The 21538-nt window shown below is 40.8% G+C and overlaps 1 protein-coding gene across 4 annotated transcripts in view; it reads left to right on the top strand.

The window, feature by feature from the left end:
• The window catches only part of wdr37 (WD repeat domain 37), a 150166-nt gene that overhangs the window by 28868 nt on the left and 99760 nt on the right, over positions 1 to 21538 (top strand). The window contains exon 2 of one of the 4 annotated variants that reach the window (XM_072576165.1): positions 21480 to 21502. The exons of the other annotated variants lie outside the window; for them this stretch is intronic. Coding sequence (XP_072432266.1) covers positions 21497 to 21502 — 6 coding nt within the window. The 5' untranslated portion in view covers positions 21480 to 21496. The remainder of the gene's footprint in view (positions 1 to 21479; positions 21503 to 21538) is intronic. 4 annotated transcript variants of the gene reach the window in all.

Raw genomic sequence — 21538 nt, 5'->3', positions numbered from 1 at the left:
TTGGATGAGAAACTGAAGTGTTTGGTGGCATGAGTAAATGGACTGAAATAGAATGTAGTAGTGCATGTTTGCATGGTTATGTGTGTTGTCGTGTACTAACACTTTTTAAGATTAACGAGTTTTAAATGCAGCCATCTTGGGATATTGATGGTTCATTCTTTTTTAAGAGGGAGGTTGCCCTTGGTCTTTGTAGAGAGGGGCCATAACGGCAGAGGTTCTGATATGTCTGGAAATATCTACTTGAAAAGGCTTTTAAGTTTTTTTTTAAAACACTGATGAAATGCGTCAATGGGCTGAAAAATGGCAGATCGAGTTCAATCTGCATAATTGAGGGGTATTGCATTTTGTTACACCAAACAGGGGTAGGGCTTGTACAATTAATGGTAGGGCCTTTTGCAATGTTATAGAACAAAGGTACCTAGGGATGCACGTACATAATCCTTCGAAGTTTGTGTCACATGGACAGGGTGGTAAAAAAGGCATTTGCCGCGCTTGCCTTCATTGCTCAGTTCTTTAAGTATAGGAGTTGGAAAGTCATATTGAAGTTGTACTGGACATTGGTGAGGCCTCTTCTGAAATACTGGGTCCAGTTCTGGTTTCCCAGTTATAGGAAGGATATTATCAAGCTGGAGAGGGTTCAGAAGAGATTTACCAGGATGATGTTCACCATGGAAGGTTCGAGTTATAAAGAAACACTGGGACTTTCTTCACTGGAGTATAGGAGGTTGAGAGGCAACCTGACAGAAGTCTATAAAATAATGAGAGGTATAGATAGTTAATGGTATTTGTCTTTTCCATAGGATGGCGAATTTCAAGACTAGAGGCCACATTTTTAAGGTGAAAGGAGAGAGATTTAAAAAAGACATGAGAGGCAAATTTATTATAGAGGGTGGTTCACATGCAGAATGAACTTTTTGAAGAAGTGGTGGATGTGGATACAATTATAATATTTAAAAGACATTTTGATAGGTACAAGAATATCAAAGGAACAGGAGAATCAACGTTTCGGGCATAAGCCCTTCTTCAGGATTCCCTTATGCCCGAAACATCGATTCTCCTGTTCCTTTGATGCTGCCTGACCTGCTGCACTTTTCCAGCAACATATTTTTAAGCTCTGATCTCCAGCATCTGCAGTCCTCACTTTCTCCTAGGTACAAGAATAGGAAAGGTTTGGAGGGACATGGGCCAAGAGCAGGCAGGTGGGATGAGTTTAGTTTGGGGTTATATTTGGCATGTTCTGGTTGGATCAAAGGGTCTGTTTCTGTGCTGTATGACTGTAAGACTATGACTTGTGCAATGAAATGGGAGATGCCAGTTCTCCCAGTTCAGGGTTTTTCTGCTTTGGTTTCGGCAAGGAGTCTGTTTGAAGCACCAAATAAACAGCTCCACGCTGGTTTTCTCTCGCTCACTCTCCCTTTCGCTCGCTTTCTCTCTCGCTTTCTCTCTCTCTCTCTCCCTCTATCACCCTATGACATCTCTCTGTCTCTCTGACATCTCTCCTTAAGAACCTGTGTTTGGTTTTACCTTTATTTGCCAATGGGGTATTTATGGGGATGTTGCAGGTGTTTGGAGTAGCATCTTTAAGTTGGGATACAGTTGACTGGGTTTTCAGGTACGTTATTCTAAATTCGGTTCTCTTTTGTTTGTGTTTCATTCAGTACTCTGTAAATAAATTCTGTTTTGTTTAAAACTAAGAGGTTGTGCCAGCCGTGTCACTCCTGGAATGCCCACATTACACCTGCTTAAAACAACTAGGAAAGTTAGGGTCTGGGCTACTTTCTTGAAATGTTTTGAGGGGGTTTGGCCTGGTCCATAACATAGCTATCTTATAGTGAAAACAAACATATTTGAAATAACTTAATTGAAAAATATTAATGCTATGTTATACTAAAATACAAGTAATTTATTATTTCTGCATTGACAAAATATCATTATGCCCCTGTTATGGACTAGGCCAGACCACTCAAAACATTTTTAAGCAGGCAGCCCAGTGAAAATTACCCAGAGCAAGTTAGTAAGGTTGACTACAAGGTTTTAAGACAGACAAAAATTTATTCACAGCATTACGCGATGAAGCACAAAGAAAGAATAAAGAACCCCTACAGAACTCACTCTATCCAAACTAGACTTAATCATGCTGTTCTGAATATACATAACAGTCCCAATAAGCAAACCTCCTTAAAACACCATTTAAAAAAAATGGAACAGATGCCTACAGGTTGAAATTCGAAGAGCAGAGAGACAGCCTGTTTCCACGCAGCTGAACTCCGAGCTAGTTCTGGACTGAACTGCTCAGCTAAAGAGCTAACCACTCCCCTTTCATCATACAGGTCACTTCTAAAACATGACCACTTTGGCCTGAAGTCTCATCTGTTTACATATAAACAAAAAGGCCTCCCAATACCCTTTAAACTCTGTACCAAACTAGTCTAAACGGAACTGGGAGCTCCTTTTCGACCCCTCTGAGAAAACCCAAGGACACAGTATCCTTGAGAAACAGAACAGCTTTTAGAAAAAAGGAACCAGCTTTGTGACACCACAAGCAATGATCATTTAAGATGTGTGTAAATTAAAGGCACTGTGGGATCATATTCAATAATGACCGAGATCAGTGAATGGTGAAAATAGCCTCTTTATTGAGCATTTTTTATTACAGAAATGTACTTAATTTACAGAAGGAAGTTTTAATCTATATATACACACAAGTTAGTGAAGTCATTCAGATCTATGCTGTGTTTACTTAGAGAACAAAATAACCATTGGCATTCACCATTATCTATGTTTACAAACAACCTGTTGGCATTTAACTAAGGCTTCAGTTACTGAATGGATCCTGTTATGCTTTGGCAGAGGAACCTTACCTGGTGGCCTTCCCCACTGTGCCTGAAGAAGGGCTTATGCCCGTAACGTTGATTCTCCTGCTCCTTGGATGCTGCCTGACCTGCTGCGCTTTTCCAGCAACACATTTTTCAGCTGCCTCCATGACGGCGACTTCCACAGTAGCACAGTTCGAGGCAGTGATGAAATCCAAAGTACAGTTATACTGTAGCGTCTTTTATACACAATTTTTACATGCATACAAATTTTAGCACTATGGTGTCACATAGACGTGTCTAGTGTGTACGTGTGTTTGCGTGACATCTGTCCTGAGGAAGCAGGCAGTGGCTTTATCACTTGCTAAATGGGATTAGAATGTCTGTCCAGTTGCATAATTAAGAGGTGTCAGTCCTTCTGTCTTTAAAGTCAAAAGGTGTGGTGCTGGAAAAGCACAGCCGGTCAGGCAGCATCCAAGGAGCAGGAGAGTAGACGTTTGGAGCATGAGCTCTTCTTCAGGATGATGAATTGAGTTTAATCCGTAGGATTCATGTACTTGGTATACATGTGTAAAATCCTGTTGGGTGTAGACTTATTGTGAGCATTCTCAGTAAAGGCAACTTTATTGGTATGAAAATTTACAGTTGCATAAGAATCTTTTACAAATGATTTGTAACTGATGACTTAGCTAATCCACATCATAGCCTCCATTAACAACGATAAACTCTACTACATAGGCATAACTTACGAGGTGTCTCGGAAAAATAACATTATTAAAAATAAAATTGTGACCACAAAAGATAACTCATCGATCACCAAACTGCAATAAAGTTGAAATTCATGCTATGTGAATGTTCAACATGCACAAACAGGAAATAGAAATCAAAAGTCAAAAGAAATGAGAGTAGAAAATAGCAAACAGGAAAGAAGTGAGTGTTGTTAAAAATCTCGAATTGACAGGAGATTGGAACTGGACTTGAAGTAAATGCGCACATTTTAACAGAATAAAAGAATAATACATCCAAAAACAAGGTAATCTGGTGCAATCATATCCAACAATTAATCAGTCACCTAAATTTAGTCATGTCATCAGCTGTATGACACTTTGATCTTTTACGATAAATTCTGTGCCCTATGATCCTGCCCCTTTAGCTATGCGATGAAGGAGCAGTGCTCCGAAAGCTTATATTGGAGGACGGGAAAAATATGTGGCTGTAACAGCTGCTCCTTTTTTGAGGTATTTTAGATGCTGGAGGTGATTTCCTTGAATTCCAGGAGCAGCAATTACTGTTTTATATGCTGTTGCATTGTTTTGGAACTTTGGAGAAAAATGTCAAAACAACTTTTAAAAGGGAGAAGATCAGTCAAAGCAAGTACGTGGTAAGGTCAGTGCGGGCGGGGAGAGAGAGAGAGAGAGAGAGAAACCCATGTTGCTAACTGACAGAGCAGTGAACCTGTGCAGTTACTGCCTTTGCTGTTTTGAATTCCTATATCGCTGGACATCAGAGTGCGTCTGGGAAAATTAACAAACAGTGGAATTCACAACTAATCTTGGAGGAACCTGTTTGGGAGAAGTCACAGTACAGAAACAGATAAGTGGATATGTTTAACTGTGGCCTTACAATAAGTCTACAGGAGTGAGTAGAGTAGGCTCTTTCTTGATTATATGGTTTATTGAGATATGTCTCCAGATTAAACTTAAAATATAAGCCATAAGTATTAATTGAACCTGGAGCAGTGTTTTATAGAGGAATAAGGCAGTGCTATTTTCTGGGTCTGTAGTTTGAAAGAAGCAAAAATGGCCTTTAATAGAGTGTTATGCTCTTCTTGTCAGATGTGGGAGTTAGGGAGAGTTTATGGGTTACTGAGGATTGAATGGATTGGTTGGAGAGATAGTTAGAGGCAATGAGGAATTTTCAAGAGCAAGGGGATATGATGAAAGGCAGTTATAGGAAGGGGGCAAGTCTCAGATACAGTCACATAGATGGGTTAACTCCAGGAAAGGGAAGAGAGGTAGGTAAGTAGTGCAGGAGTCTTCTGTGGCTATCCCCATTTCAAACAAGTATGCTGTTTTGGAAAATGTAGGAGATGATGGATTCTCAGGGGAATGTACCACGAACAGCCAAGTTTCTGGCATCGAGACTGGCTCTAATGCAATGAGGGGTACGTCGGGTTCCAAGAGATCAATTGTGTTCAGGGCCTCTGTAGTCCGAGATACACACAGACATTTTTGTGGCCAGCAGCGAAAAATCAGAATGGGGTGTTGGTTCCCTGGTGCCAGGATCAAGGATGTCTCAGAGAGGGTGCAGAATGTTGTCAAGAGGGAGAGGGGCCAACAGGAGGTCATTGTACACATTAGAACCAACGACATAGGAAGGGAAAAGGTTGAGATTCTGAAGGGAGATTATAGAGAGTTAGGCAGGAATTTAAAAAGGAGGTCCTTGAGAGTAGTAATATCTTGATTACTCCTGGTGCTAAGAGCGAATGAGGGTAGGAATAGGAGAATAGAGCAGATGGATGCACGGCGGAGGAGCTGGTGTGTGGGGGAAGGATTCACATTTTTGGAGCATTGGTAACTCATTTGGGATAGAAGTGACCTGTACAAGAAGGACAGATTGCACCTAAATTGGAAAGGGACGAACATACTGGCAGGGAGATTTGCTGAAGCTGCTGGGGAAGATTTAAAATAGTAAGGTGAGGGTGGGACTCGAGGAGATACTGAGGAAAGAGATCAATCTGAGACTGGTACAGTTGAGAACAAAGACTAGTCAAAGAGTCAAGGCAGGCAGGAACAAAGCAGAGAACAAGGTTATTTCAATGCAAAAGGCCTAACAGGGAACAGATGAACTCAGGCATGATTTGGACATAGAGATGTACAACATGGAAGCAGACCCTTCGGTCCAACCCGTCCATGCCGACCAGATATCCCAACCCAATCTAGTCCCACCTGCCAGCAACCAGCCCATATCCCTCCAAAGCCTTCCAATTCATATACCCATCCAAATGCATCTTAAATGTTGCAATTGTAGCAGCCTCCACCACTTCCTTTGGCAGCTCATTCTATACCCGTACCACCCTCTGTGTGAAAAAGTTGCCCCTTATATATCTTTCTCCTCTCACCCTAAACCTATGCCCTCTAGTTCTGGACTCCCTAACCCCAGGGAAAAGATGGGACTGGGATATCATAGCAATTACAGAAACATGGCTCAGGGATGGACAGGACTGGTAGCTTAATGTTCCAGGATATAAATGCTACAGGAAGGATAGAAAGGGAGGCAAGAGAGGAGGGGGAGGGCCTTTTTGATAAAGGATAGCATTACAGCTGTACTGAGGGAGGATATTCCCAGAAATACATCCAGGGAAGTTATTTTGGTGGATCTGAGAAATAAGAAAAGGGTGATCACCTTCTTGGGATTGTATTGTAGACCCTCTAATACTCAGAGGGAAATTGAGGAAAAAAATTTGAAAGGAGATCTGTTATCTGTAACAATAATATGGTGGTTATGGTAGGGGATTTTAACTTTCCAAACATAGACTGGGAATGCCGTAGTGTTAAGGATTTAGATGGAGAGGAATTTGTTAAATGTTGTGGTTCTGTTCGCCGAGCTGGGAATTTGTGTTGCAGACGTTTCATCCCCTGTCTAGGTGATATCCTCAGTGCTTGGGAGCCTCCTGTGAAGCACTTCTGTGATGTTTCCTCCGGCATTTGTAGTGGTTTGTATCTGCTGCTTCCGGTTGTCAGTTCCAGCTGTCCGCTGCAGTGGTCGGTATATTGGGTCCAGGTCGATGTGCTTATTGATTGAATCTGTGGATGAGTGCCATGCCTCTAGGAGTTCCCTGGCTGTTCTCTGTTTGGCTTTTCCTATAATAGTAGTGTTGTCCCAGTCGAACTCCTGTTGCTTGTCATCTGAGTGTGTGGCTACTAAGGATAGCTGGTCATGTCATTTCATGGCTAGTTGGTGTTCAAGAATGCGGACGTTAGTTGTCTTCCTGTTTGTCCTATGTAGTGTTTTGTGCAGTCCTTGCATGGGATTTTGTACACTACATTGGTTTTGCTCATGCTGGGTATTGGGTCCTTTGTCCAGGTGAGTTGTTGTCTGAGAGTGGCTGTTGGTTTGTGTGCTGTGATGAGTCCTAGTGGTCGCAGTAGTCTGGCTGTCAGTTCAGAAATGTTTTTGATGTATGGTAGTGTGGCTAGTCCTTTGGTTTTGCTCATGCTGGGTATCGGATGAGGACATGCCACAACCCAATGTAGTGTACAAAATCCCAGCTCGGCGAACAGAACCACAACAACGAGCACCCAAGCTACAAATCTTCTCCCAAATTTGTTAAATGTGTACAAGAAAATTTTCTAATACAGTATATGGATGTACCTACCAGAGAAGGTGCGAAACTTGACCTACTCTTGGGAAATAAGGCAGGGCAGGTGACTGAGGTGTCATTGGGGAGCACTTTGGGGCCAGCATCCATAATTCTATTAGTTTTAAAATAGTGATGGAGAAGGATAGACCACATCTAAAAATGGAAGTTCTAAATTGAAGAAAGGCCAATTTTGACAGTATTAGGCAAGAACCTTCAAAAGCGGATTGGGGCGGATATTCGCAGATAAAGGGACGGCTGGAAAATGGGAAGCCTTCAGAAATGAGATAACAAGAGTCCAGATTTGGTATATTCCTGTTAGGGTGAAAGGAAAGGCTGGTAGGTATAGGGAATGCTGGATGACTAAAGAAATTGATGGTTTGGTTAAGAAAAAGAAGGAAGCATATATCAGGTATAGACGGGACAGATTGAGTGAATCCTTAGAAGAGTATAAAGGAAGTAGGAATATACTTCAGAGTGAAATCAGGAGGGCAAAAAGGGGACATGAGGTAGCGTTGTCAAATGGAGTTAAGGAGAATCCAAAGGGTTTTTACAAATACGTTGGGATCAAAAGGGTAAACTAGGGAGAGAATAGGGCCCCTCAAAGATCAGTATGACGGTCTTTGTATGGAACCACAGGAGATGGGGGAGATACTAAACAAGTATTTTGCATAAGTATTTACTGTGGAAAAGGATATCGATGATATAGAATGTGGGGAAATAGATGGTGACATTGAAAAATGTCCATATTACAGAGGAGGAAATCCTGGATGTCTTGAAATGCATAAAAGCGGATAAATCCTGATCAGATGTACCCAACAACTCTGTGGGAAGCTAGGGAAGTGATTGCTGGGCCCCCTGCTGCTAGTCACTGGTGAGGTGCCGGGCGACTGGAGGTTGGCTAACGTGGTGGTGCCACTCTTTAAGAAAGGTGGTAAGGACATGCCAGGGAAGTATAGACCAGTGAGTCTGACGTCGGAGGTGGGCAAGTTGTTGGAGGGAATCCTGAGGGACAGGATGTCCATTTGGAAAGGCAAGGATTGATTAGGGAAAGTCAACATGCCTTTGTGCATAGGAAATCATGTCTCACAAACTCGATTTAGGTTTTTGAAGAAGTAACAGAGGATCGAGGAGGGCAGAGCGGCAGGTGTGATCTATATGGACTTCAATAAGGCAATCGACAAGGTTCCCCATGGAAGACTCATTAGCAAGGTTAGATCTCATGCAATACCCGGAGATACCGCCATTTGGATACAGAACTGGCTCAAAGGTAGAAGACAGAGGGTGGAGGTGGAGGGTTGTTTTTCAGACTGGAGGCCTGTGACCAGTGGAATGCCACAAGGATCGGTGCTGTGTCCACTACTTTTCATCATTTATGCTCACATCCAAATTATTTATATAAGAGGTATAGTTAGTAAGTTTGCAGACGACACCAAAATTAAAAGTGTAGTAGACAGCGAAGAAGGTTACCTCAAATTACAATGGGATCTTGATCAGATGGGCCAATGGGCTGAGAAGTGGGAGATGGAGCTTAACTTAGATAAATGTGAGGTGCTGCATTTTGGGAAAACAAATCTTCGCAGGACTTATACATTTAATGGTAAGGTCCTAGGGAGTGTTGCTGAACAAAGAGACCTTGGAGTGCAGGTTCAAAGCTCCTTTAAAGTGGAGTCGCAGGTAGATAGGATAGTGAAGAAGGCGTTTGGTATGCTTTCCTTTATTGGTCAGAGTATTGAGTACAGGAGTTGGGAGGTCATGTTGCAGCTGTACAGGACATTGGTTAGGCCACTGTTGGAATATTGTGTGCAATTCTGGTCTCCTTCCAATCGGAAAGATGTTGTGAAACTCGAAAGGGTTCAGAAAAGATTTACAAGGATATTGCCAGGGTTGGAGGATTTGAGCTTTAGGGAGAGGCTAAACAGGCTGGGGCTGTTTTCCCTGGAACGTCGGAGGCTGAGGGGTGACCTTATAGAGGTTTACAAAATTATGAGGGGCATGGATAGGATAAATAGACAAAGTCTTTTCCTTGGGGTCAGGGAGTCCAGAACTAGAGGGCATAGGTTTAGGGTGAGAGGAGAAAGATATAAAAGAGACCTAAGGGGCAACTTTTTCACGCAGAGGGTGGTACGTGTATGGAATGAGCTGCCAGAGGAAGTGGTGGAGGCTAGTACAATTGCAACATTTAAGAGGCATTTGGATGGGTATATGAATAGGAAGGGTTTGGAGGAATATGGGCCAGGTGCTGGCAGGTGGGACTAGATTGGGTTGGATATCTGGTCGGCATGAACGAGTTGGATTGAAGGGTCTGTTCCCATGCTGTACATCTCTATGACTCTATGAGTGGAGATTGTTGCAATAGAAGTTACATATTGTACCTTTAACTGGAAAAATAAAGTACATTTATTCATGCTGTCAGTGACAATTTGTAAGTCACATTGTGTTAAATTGTATATTTCTGTGCATATAATATTTTCTTACAGCACAGTCTGTATAAGTATCTGATTTGAAAAGTGCTAAAGACCTGGATTTGATTTGAGCCGAAGTGAGCCATTTTGATCTATTTTTAAATTGCTTTCAAGTATCATTGTCCATTCATGAAATTTTAACTTCTTCATTCCTCCCCAAGTTTTTATTTATTTTGTTTGATAAATATAAAAATATTGCCATTCGTCATCTTGCTATTTGGAGGGACCAATGATGTTGGCTGTCTGTGAGGGAGTCTAGTAGAGTTTGGTGTAAATACGCTGAAGTTTTGTTGTGCTCATGTTTTAATTTTGTTTTAATTTCAGCAAGTGAGTGACAGGCACTCTCGGAGATCCCAATATTCAGTTGTTCTTCCTAACATCTAGTAGCTTAGTTTTTGAGGAACATATATATCTTTGGTTGTTGATTCTGTGATTGGATGAAATAAAGACGATGACTTGTAGTAATATTGTGTGCAATTCTGGCCTCCCTCCTATCGAAAGGATGTTGTGAAACTTGAAAGGGTTCAGAAAAGATTCACAAGGATTACCAGGGTTGGCGGGTTTGAGTGATGCTGAGGGGTGACCTTATTCAGCTAATAAGATCATGAGAGGCATGGATAGGGTAAATCGGAAAGGTCTTTCCCTGGAGTGGGGAAGTCCAGAACTGGAGGGCATAGGTTTAGGGTGAGGGGGGAAGATATTAAAAGGGACCTAAGAGAACTTTTTCACGCAGAGGGTGGTAAGTGTATGGTATGAGCTACCAGAGGAAATCGTGGAGGCTGATACAATTACAACATTTAAAAGGCATCTGAATGGGTATATGAATCAGAAGGGTTTCGAGGTATTGTGCTGGCAAATGGGATTAGATTATTTTGGGATATCTGGTTGGCAGATATCAGGTTGGCATGGATGAGTTGGACCGAAGGGTCTGTTTCTGTGCCTTCTCTATGACTTCATAACTCTCTTAAAGGTGGTGTTAATTTCAATTTACAATCCTTTTGAATTGTTGCTTTTGATCTAATACCATTGGATAATTCAGTAAATGTGCTTTGATTTATGTCACAATTATGTGAATATCGACCATTTTGTTTGCTCTTTGAATACAATAGAAAAACATCATGTTACCACTGATCAAAATCTTGACCTGCATTCATTGCTAAGCATAATTGTTTCAGGGAACATTTAAGCAGTTAAGTTGTTTAGCAATAATGAAGTGGTTTGCACTGAGTTGATGACAATATTATTTGATCCTTAAAATGATCTGGTCTGCTGTGTTTCACAATTCGTAGCATCTTGGGTTGCTATGACCACACTACATGTTCATCAAGGCTTTCATATAAAACTTCCTTCCAGCTCGGCATGAATGCGTTGGACCGAAGGGTCTGTTTCCTTGCTGTACACGTCTATGTAAATTAAAGTTTTTTAATTTACTCAGCTCAAACAAAGTACATTGATAAGTCACTTGACTTGGCTCCTACCTCAACTCATTGCCTTCTGTAACATGCATTTATGACTGTTTTTTAACTGTCTACTTGACCATTCCAATGCATGCCTGGCCATCCTCTCTCATTTTATTCTCCTTAAACTTGTAGTCATCAAAAACTGCGATAGACAGGGCAAAATTATTCCACAAACAACAGATCAGACCTAAGTGTGAATGTCATGAATGGTAGTTGAGAAGGTGAACAGTGGTCAGGAGGAGGAGGCTTCACAAAAATCTCCATTCTCAGTGTTGGTGGAGCCTGGGACATTTGCATCCATTTTCAGCCGAATTGTCAAGTTGATGATCCATGTTGCTGTCCACTTGAAGTCCGTATTATCATCTGTCTTCTGTCAGTTTGATTCTCTTTATGTGATATCAAGAAGAGGCTGAAGGCCCTCACTATTGTAAGGCTATGGGCTGTGAGAAGATCATTCCTGACAATAGTATGGAAGACTTATGCTCCTGGCTAAAACTGTTCCAGTACAGCTACAATACTAACTTCGACCCAGTATTGTGAAAAATTGCCATGGTATGCCCTGTTCACAAAAAGCAAGACAGTTCCACCAATTAGCAGCATATTAGTCTACACTTGATCAACAAAATACAGAAGTGGTCATCGCAAATACTACTTGCTAAGGAATAATATGCTCCCTGATGCTTACATTAGGTTCTGCCAGAGTTACTTATCTCTTGTAAGAAACCAAAAAATTTGCCAAAACTGTAAATCAGAAACAAAAGCAGAAAATTCTGGAAAAGCTCAGCAGGTCTGGCAGCACCTGTGGAGAAAAATCAGTTGAGTGACCCTTTTTCAGAACTAGTTCAGGTTGAGTGACCCTTCACTTGACTTGGGACATTAACTGTGATTTCTCTCCACGGATACTGCCAGACCTGCTGAGCTTTTCCAGCAATTTCTGTTTTTGTTACTTATCTCCTGACCTCATTAAACCCTTGCTCCAAGCATGGCAAAAGAGCTGATTTCCAGAGGTGAGGTGAGGCGAGAGTGACTGCCCTTAACATTGATGCAGCATTTAACTGAAGATGACATCAGAAAGCCCTTGCAAATCTGGGGGCTATGGGAATTGAGGGAAAAATCTTCATTGGTTGGGAGTCATATCTAGCACAAAGGAAAATGGTTGTGTTGATTGGAAATGAATCATCTCAGCCCCAGGGCATCTCTGCTGGAGTTCCTCAGGGTCGTGTCCGAAGCCCAACTGTCTTCAGCAGCTTTATCAGTGACCTTCCTTTGCCACCAGAGCACGAAACATTTGTCTGTATGAACATAGACTGGTTAGTAAGGTTAGATCACATGGGATCTCGGGAAGACTAGCCAATTGGATACAAAATTGGCTTAATAATAGGAGACGGAGGGTGGTGGTAGAGTTGTTTTTCAGACTGGAGGCCGATATGGCCAGTGGTGTTCCACAGGATCGGTGCTGCATCCATTGTTGTTTATCATTTATATAAGCAATTTGATTAAGAATGCAGGGGTCATGGTGAATAAGTTTACAGATAAGAAATTTGATGATATAGTTGACAGTGAAGATGGTTATCTAAGAGCACAGAGAGACCTTGGTGTTCACGTACATAGTTCCTTTAAAGTGATATCACAGGTTGACAGGATGATGAAGAAAGCATTTGGCTGCTTGCCTTCATTAGTCAGACAATTGAGTGTGTAGGGATCGGGACATTATGTTGCATTTATATATGGCATTGGTGAGGCTACTTTTGGAGTACTGCATACAGTTCTGGTCACCTTGCAATATGAAAGATGTTATTAAATTGGAAAGGGTACAGAAAAAATTTATAAAGATGTTGCTGGGACTGGATTAATGGATGAGACTGGATAGGTTGGGACTTTTTATCCTGGAGTGCAGGAGGCTGAAGAGTGACTGTATTGAGGTTTACAAAATCATGACTGGCATAGATAAGGTAAATATCTAACGTCTTTTCCCGAGGGTAAGGGAGTTCAAAACTAGAGGGCGTAGTTTTAAGGTGACAGTAGAAAGATTTAAGAAGAACCTGAGGTGCAATTTTTCCACACACAGGGTGGTGTGTATATGGAATGAAGTGCCAGGGGAAGCGGTAGATGCAGTTACAGATAAAACATTGAAACAACATTTGGAAATGTGCATGAATAGGGAAGGTTTAAAGAGATATGGGCCAAACGCAAGCAAATGGGACTAGTTCAGTTTAGGAAACCTAGTTGTCATGGGCGAGTCAGACTGAAGAGTCTGTTTCTATGATGTATGACTCTGACCCTGTGACTTTATGTGCAAGCATCAAAGAACAATGTTCAAAACCGTTTGCAATTCCTCGAAGGCTGAAGCAGTCCGTGTCCAGATGCAGCAGTCTCCAGCTTGAGCTGATAATTGGCAGGTAACTTTGGCACCATGCAAGTAATCAGCCATTGACAGGCCAGGCTTGAATGGCCTCCTCCTGTTCCAACTTTTTTTTTTGACTTTTATTTCTCTAAGTGCTTGGCAATGACCATCTGCAACAAGAGAATCTCATCACTGCCCCTTGACTTTCAACACTCCTTCTGTCGTCTCAGTGTAGAACCGCTATCCACAAGGCACAAGTTCGGAATGCGATGGAATGTGGGCACTGTGAGATGTGCAGCAATCAAGCAAGTTGACACCATCCAGGACAAAGCAGCTGTCTTGATTAGTGATCCTTCCATCACCGTCAACATTCATTCCCATCACTACTGAAACATGTTGACAACCATGTGTACCACCTACAAGATGCAGTGCTGAAGCTCAACAAGTTTACTTCAACAGCTTCTTCTAAACATGTGACTCCTACTTCTTGTTTCTTGAGGATCATCAATCTTAAGCTCTTAACCTTGGTCTAAATCTCTGAAGTTTTTTTCCCTTTAATATGTCCATAGTGGTACCACCTTTGGTCTTTTAAGATGTTCCTTGAAGCCTGTGTCATTGATCAAATTTCTGATCACCCATCCTAATATTGACATAGGCAACCCTGTGCCAAGTTCTGCTTATACAATTCTGCAAAATGCCTTGGATGTTTTCTGTAAAAGTGCTTTCTGAATACAAGTTGTTAAATGTGGTAGCTTTCTGGCTCTAAGTTAAAAATTTGTGAACCAAAACTGCAGATCTTGAAGTGCAGTACACAATGCACTGTTTAGGATGTTCTGCTTAGTTAGGTATGCTGTCTTTAACATAGGACATCAAACCAAAGCCCTCCCTGCTTGTTTGTGGAATTTGTTTGGAAGGGCAGGAAGTTCTCAATGTCATGTCTAACATTTTACCTTTTAATCACAGCATCTCTCATAGATAATCTGTTTATTTTAAATCTCATTTGCTTGTTCCATGAAAGCCACTTAAGTAATAATAGTGAATACACATGAAAATTCTGAAGCTCACTGGGACATCCTGAAGATCTGATAAGATGTAGATAAATGTGGGTGTTTTTCTTGCAGTCTAAAATCAGAGAACCACATTAACAGTGTCTGAGAACTGTGTACATTTTTGAACAAGTTGTACTTCCCTCAGCTGGCATCTTTTCTGTAAATTCCAAGTTTGCCCAAGGCTTGAATCTTGCTCTGAAGAGGCTTTCTAGTATGTTTGTTGTACTGTACTCTAGCTCAGGAAATAAGAGAAAACTGATCTTGTGATCCATCATCTTTCGCTCTTCATTGATACTTTCCTTCATACTGATACAATTGTGGTTATTGCCTGTCTGATTTTTCCTCTGTTGTTGCTACACGGTTTTTCTGATTTTCTTCACCCTTACTGTGCTGAAATTGGGGATCATTACAGGATTGAGTTACTCATTTTTTGTGAAAGCCTGTAAACAGGAAACAGCTTTTAGCTCCCTCCAACTTCTTTTGCTCTACAATCGCCAGTATCCATGACAATTAAGAAACTGTTAAGGGATAGGTTGATCAACAATTAAAAAATATTGACCTGGCTCTAAAAGCTATGGGTTTGCCCTTGGCGCCATCCATAGTTAACTTATTAAGTTATGAAAAGCATAAAACTTAAAGCAAAAAAGATGTGAAAAGATGAAGGGCAGTAGAGCTTATTGATCAGAATAGAAAGACCCTATTCCCTTGGTTGACTGGTCAATAATGTGTGTCATAGATTTAAAGAAGATATATGAAGTTGAGATGGGTTTTCATGGGACGTTGTAATCTTAGATGCACATTCAGTTAATGTTGTTTAATTAAGACAGGGGATTTTAAAAAAAACTAACCTTTTAAAAAATTTTCTCCACCCCTTCCCTCCATCGTAGATCACACGATACAGTGTTTATACTACTCCTTGGCTGAATTTGACAAACTCACCTTAGAAAGGAGATTGAACCTATAATTTTCTTAACCTTTATTGATATATTACTCCTTCTGACCCCAGTATTTTTAAGTGAGTTTTGAGGAGAAAAAGCATTTTAGTAACAGGGAACATGTGGGCCAGAAAACTAGGAAGTAGGCATTTTAATACCTGATTTCAGGAAGACCTTGGGTAATTATCGTGATTTACTTCAGTAAAGCTTTGGAATCATTAACTAAAAAAGGAGTGATTAAATATCTGGATGAAGAGAAAATAATTAGAATGACACACCTTTCAGAATAAAATTTTTGCTTGGTAAATCTACTCGCCTTTAGAAATGCTATAATTGTGGTATGACTTTGCAAAATATACAATGAAGTACAATGCCAGAAACTTTTAAGGGGGATTCAGTTGGAAAGAACAAGGAAAAGGTTAAAAAGCTGGATTAAGAAGTAATTAGAAAGGAGAAAGCGAAAGCAGATGGCGACAGATCTTGATTTTAAGGCTAGAGGGAGCTGTGTCATAATTTGCAGTTGATGCTAATCAAGATGGTATAAGGTGTACTTTTCAAGGGATTAGCAAGGGGTTATTTGATACAATGAGAATAATTGGTAAGTAGAATCTGTCAGTAAATGAGGTGATGCATTTTGATGCATTCTACTTTGGGGAAAGCTATGAAGGGACTTGATTGTAGTAATATAATATTTACTGCAGAAAAATTGGGACAAAAGGTAATTTCTACACAGCATAAGTGGTTATGAAGCTTAGTGTACAATCCTGGAGTTTATGATTGGATCAGGCATTTTGTTTCTTTTAAGGACAGCTTGGACGTGCAGTTGAAGGAAAAGGGCATAAATTAATATGTGAACATGGTGGATAAATAGCATTAGAAGTACTGTTTGTGTAAAGGATAAACAAAATGCAATAATAGGAGCAAAACTTTGCCTTCAAGGTGCTGTTTCTATCTTAGTATTTCTCTAGTTTTTGCTTACCCGGTAAAGATCTATGTTCTTCCATTCCCCCTCTGCAGATCGAGAGGGCTTGTGAAAGGGTAAATTGAAAAATAACCTGTGCAAGCACTGTTTCATTAAAGAAATGGTAAGACTTTGGCGGGAGATCCCTTAGGAAATGGTGGAATTCATTTTTTAGGAAAAAGAAGTTGAATGCAGTGTACAGTAAGTGAGATGACCTATGGTAAGTAAAGCATGATACTGAATTCTCAAGCACTCGTTTGATCAGCTTATATTTTGATCTGTTTGAGATTATTAGAAATAAATGGTTGTGATGTTTAATCAACAATTCTATCTCTTTGTTTTATGATTTTATGCATCTCATCAACATTTTTTATTTGGTCCCCTTTTATTCGAGTAAATTGTGGGGCTTCTTTGCTGATCAGCAAATATTGGAAAGATGATTTTTTTTAGATTAGATTACTTACAGTGTGGAAACAGGCCCTTCAGCCCAACAAGTCCACACCATCCCGCCGAAGCGCAACCCACCCATACCCTACATTTACCCCTTACCTAACACTACGGGCAATTTAGCATGGCCAATTTACCTAACCTGCACATCTTTGGACTGTGGGAGGAAACCAGAGCACCCGGAGGAAACCGACACAGACACGGGGAGAACGTGCAAACTCCACACAGTCAGTCGCCTGAGGCAGGAATTGAACCCGGGTCACTGGCGCTGTGAGGCAGCAGTGCTAACCACTGTGCCACCGTGCCACCATGCCACCCACCATTTGTTGGATATGTGCATGATTTTGCAATTCATAGAGAAGAAAAGTAGCTTGATTGAGAATCCTATGTTTCAGCTGAGTTCAAAGCATCATTCCACTGGATGATGTTATATCAATTATTCACCCGTATGACTCTATGACACTCTTGCTGCTCTGAATAATTGCACAATCAATTAATTGATTCAAGTCATGGATACAATATTATTTTACTTTACCTTGCAACAATCTTAAATCACTGGTAAGGTCCGAGGGAGTGTTGCTGAACAAAGAGACCTTGGAGTGCAGGTTCATAGCTCCTTGAAAGTGGATAGGATAGTGAAGAAGGCATTTGGTATGCTTTCTTTTATTGGTCAGAGTTTTGAGTACTGGAGTTGGGAGGTCATGTTGCGGCTCTACAGGACATTGGTTAGGCCACTGTTGGAATATTGCGTGCAATTCTGGTCTCCTTCCTATTGGAAAGATCTTGTGTAACTTGAAAGGGTTCAGAAAAGATTTACAAGGATGTTGCCAGAGTTGGAGGATTTGAGCTATAGGGAGAGGCTGAACAGGCTGGGGCTGTTTTCCCTGGAGCATCGGAGGCTGATAGGTGACCTTTTAGAGGTTTACAAATTGAGGGGCATGGATAGGGTAAATAGGCAAAGTCATTTCCCTGGGGTTGAGGAGTCCAGAACTAGAGGGCATAGGTTTAGGGTGAGAGGGGAAAGATATGAAAGAGACCTAAGGGGCAACTTTTTCACACGGAGGGTGGTACGTGTATGGAATGTGCTGCCAGAGGAAGTGGTGGAGGCTGGTACAATTGCAGCATTTAAGGGGCATTTGGATGGGTATACGAATAGGAAGGGTTTGGAGGGATATGGGCTGGGTGCTGGCAGGTGGGACTAGATTGGGTTGGGATATCTGGTTGGCATGGACGGGTTGGACCGACGGGTCTGTTTCCATGCTGTACATCTCTATGACCTATTGGGTCATCAGGTGTTTTGGCTGCTCCTGTCAGTGAAGCGTTCTGTGTGTGTTCATCATACTGGCCCGTGTGCTGTGAAATGGAGTCCAAGGATTTTGTATTTGTAGCTCATGAGAAGAATTGCCTGTGGTAATGTTTCACTTCTCATGAAATCTCTGCTAAAGGGAAGTTGGTGTGCACCCAAGACCATTTACATCAGATTGGAGGGGAATCCACTCTCCTTGAGAAATAATCCTAGAGGGCTGTCATATTCTGAAAATGATGGAGCGAAATTATTTTGATCATCTATCAACCTTTGAACGTTGGTTTCATATTTTATTGGCTATAACCTAAATGTGCTCCCACTATGATGGGCATTTCATTCCTAGATGCCAACAACCAACCCTTTGGGGTGGTCCATCGATGTGTAGCTTCCTCTTGATAATACTTGAAAGACATCTAACTGCTAGAAATTGTCAGCATAACCTGATGACTAAACGTATAAACTGAATACAGTGTGTGTGCATTGCACTATAGCATGTATGCCTATTCTCTTGGCAGTTGGTGTTTATTAGCAGGATTAGGTAGTAGAATTGATGTTATTTGCTCTATTCACTCAATATAGCCTGTATAGCTTTGAAATAAACAAGAAGCATGACTTAAGAAGTGCTTTATACTCCTGCAGTGTTGTTATTGTTGCAAAGAAATTTGAAAACCAATTTCACTTAGCAGAGTTCCCAAAAGAGTTATTTCATATTGATAGTTTTTAGTGAAGTTGGTAGAAGAATGGTATTGAGATGGAGAATGGCTGTCTCCATTGGTTGAAATAGTTAACTTCCAGTGGTAGATGTACTTGGCAGTTTGTTTTTAGGTTGAGTTCAAGTCCCTTTTTTTTCTCTTAAGTCTTTGAAAGTATTATTGTCACCCAAATCTTGCTGATCTTTCCACAATATTGAAACCTCACAAAATTAAAGTTATTAATGATATTCTCTGTGAATGTGGAATATGATAGCCTCTGATCCTTCTTGATTTCTCTGCAGCCTTTCAACGTGCTTTACAAAACCAACTAGCTCCAGTCATGTCTCATTTTTCTTGCAGTGACTTCACTTCCCCAGTAATCACAAGTCTGAGCTTGTTCTAAAACTGACAGTCATGTTACACAAATGCCAGGCAATGGTCTTCAGCAAGAGCCATCTCCTTTGAGATTCAATGGCGTTACAACTCTGAATCTTCTACTTATGATATCCTGGGGATTATCAGATAATAACTTGACCAGCCATGTAAATACTCTGGCTACAAGAACAGGTCAGAGACTGGGAACTCTGAGGCAGGTAACTCCTCTCCTGACTCTTTTCCAAAGCCAGTCCATCATCCAAATGGTACTGGGCACAAGTCCACAAGTGTGATGGAATACTCTACACGTGCAAGGATGAGTACAACTCCAACAGCACTCTAGAAGCTTGACACAGTCCAGGACAAAGCAGCCCAATTGATCAGCATCCATTCACCAATTTAAATGTTTGCTGTCTCCAAAGCTGAATGCACAGTGGTAATAGTGTGTACTATATGCAAGGTGTATTGCAGGTAATCACCAGGGCTCCTTCAATCGAACTTGCAAATCCATTACGTCTGCCACTTAGAAGGCGAAGAGTAATAGTTACTTGGGAAGACCACCAATGAGTTCCCCTCCAAACCACACATCATCCTGATTTAGAACCATAACAGCATTCCTTTGCTGTCACTTGATAAAAGTTTCTGGAATTCCCTTTCCAATACAACATATATGAACCTGCACCAGATGGACTGTAGTAGATGAAGAAGCTGGTTCATCACTACATTATTAATAGTGATTAGGGATGGGCTTTGGCAGTGATGCCCACTTTTCATGAAAGAATAAGAAGAAAGGATCTGTCCTTGGTTACCATCTATTCCACATAACTGCCTCTTGTTGATGTAATCTAAAGACAGGATCAGGTTCTTTATCTATGAAGAGTGCCTCCCGTATTTTGATCATCTCTTACTCCTCCGCCATCTGTGTTGTCAATTGGCTTGTCCATCATCCAGTTTTGCTTGAGCCACAATTTCATATACTTAAGCATTGCGGATACTAGAGGAATTATTTTCATCCTACGTCTGCAATCTCTGTTCCTTCACTCCATTTCCATCTCACTTCCCCACCTTTGTCTTGAGCTAAAGTAGAATGTTATCAAGTTTGTTGTCCCGTTTAATCCCAACATTCTAACATCATGAGCTCTTTATTAGAAGTACCAGGCAATTTCGCTTCTGTCTCTGGTCTTTTCTCATCCCACTTTCCACTGGAAGTATCATCCAACTTTACATCGTTCCAGAGTAAAGAATTTCAGTTTCTGCATTCAACTCCCTTATGTTTAAGCTTGTATCCTAACCAACACTGAGTCCTCTGACCGACTTTGGACCACAGTAACAAAATTTACTCTCAGCTTTGTGTCCAAATCCCTTTGTGACCTTGCAAACCCATTCCATGAAGCCTCACCAAAATATATTCGCTTTCTGTAAACTCACACCTTTCACATCTTCCACCCTCATTGCCTATCTTACTTTCAAAAATCTGCGCCTTTAACTGAGTTCCCTCCAACCACACTCCTCTGTTAAGACTGTCTTTACTCCTAATATCTCCTTCCTTTGTCTGAGTGTCCATTTTCACTGGCCATATTTCTGAGAAGTGATTCGGGAGTTTTTTTCACTTTTTCACTAAATGTACTCTATAAAGGCAAGTTCTTTTCATGAGATACTGTATTTTCTGACATTTGACTTTGACTTACAGCTGATTTTATATTGAAGTGTGAATAATGTTACAATAATTTATACATAAAACCCTTCTAAAACACCCTTCAAATGTAATTTAAAACACTGCATTTCTACCTGAATAGCACTGACTTAATTGGGAAATTTTAGTTGATTTTTCAAAAACTAAATTCTCTTGTTTGCTGTGACCATTTGGTCTAAAACACCAATCAGTGCAAAGTCAATGAGTAGTGTGCTCCTATTTCAATGCTGCTGAATGCTATCATTAGTACTGGTTACTAAGGTGATTTTTCCCTTCAACTACATGAATCAGCAGCTCAGAAAGAAAGGAGTGTGGTGTTTGCTAATTGCTGTTTTCAATGTGTTTGCATATGGTGGTGACTAACTGGAAAATACTAAGTTAGGCTTGACCTCAGCATTTATCCATTGATCATTATCTGTTGTTTGTGATCCTTGCTATAACTGGGTGAAATTCATTACTGTAAATTGAAGCCTAGATTAGCAATGCAAAATTATTTAATACTTAGGGTTTTCCTTGTTAAGTTGGTTTAAAGACAATATCTGCTCATCCATTTGTCTTGTTCTGGTTAAATTCCTTTAGCTTTGACGTGGGATAAAATGGAGGTAAGAGAGAAATCTGTTTTTGAAGGGAAGGAAGTA

Source organism: Chiloscyllium punctatum, chromosome 8, assembly GCF_047496795.1.
Source record: "Chiloscyllium punctatum isolate Juve2018m chromosome 8, sChiPun1.3, whole genome shotgun sequence".
Taxonomy (NCBI): domain Eukaryota; kingdom Metazoa; phylum Chordata; class Chondrichthyes; order Orectolobiformes; family Hemiscylliidae; genus Chiloscyllium; species Chiloscyllium punctatum.
This window is presented reverse-complemented; position numbering and strand designations above follow the sequence as displayed.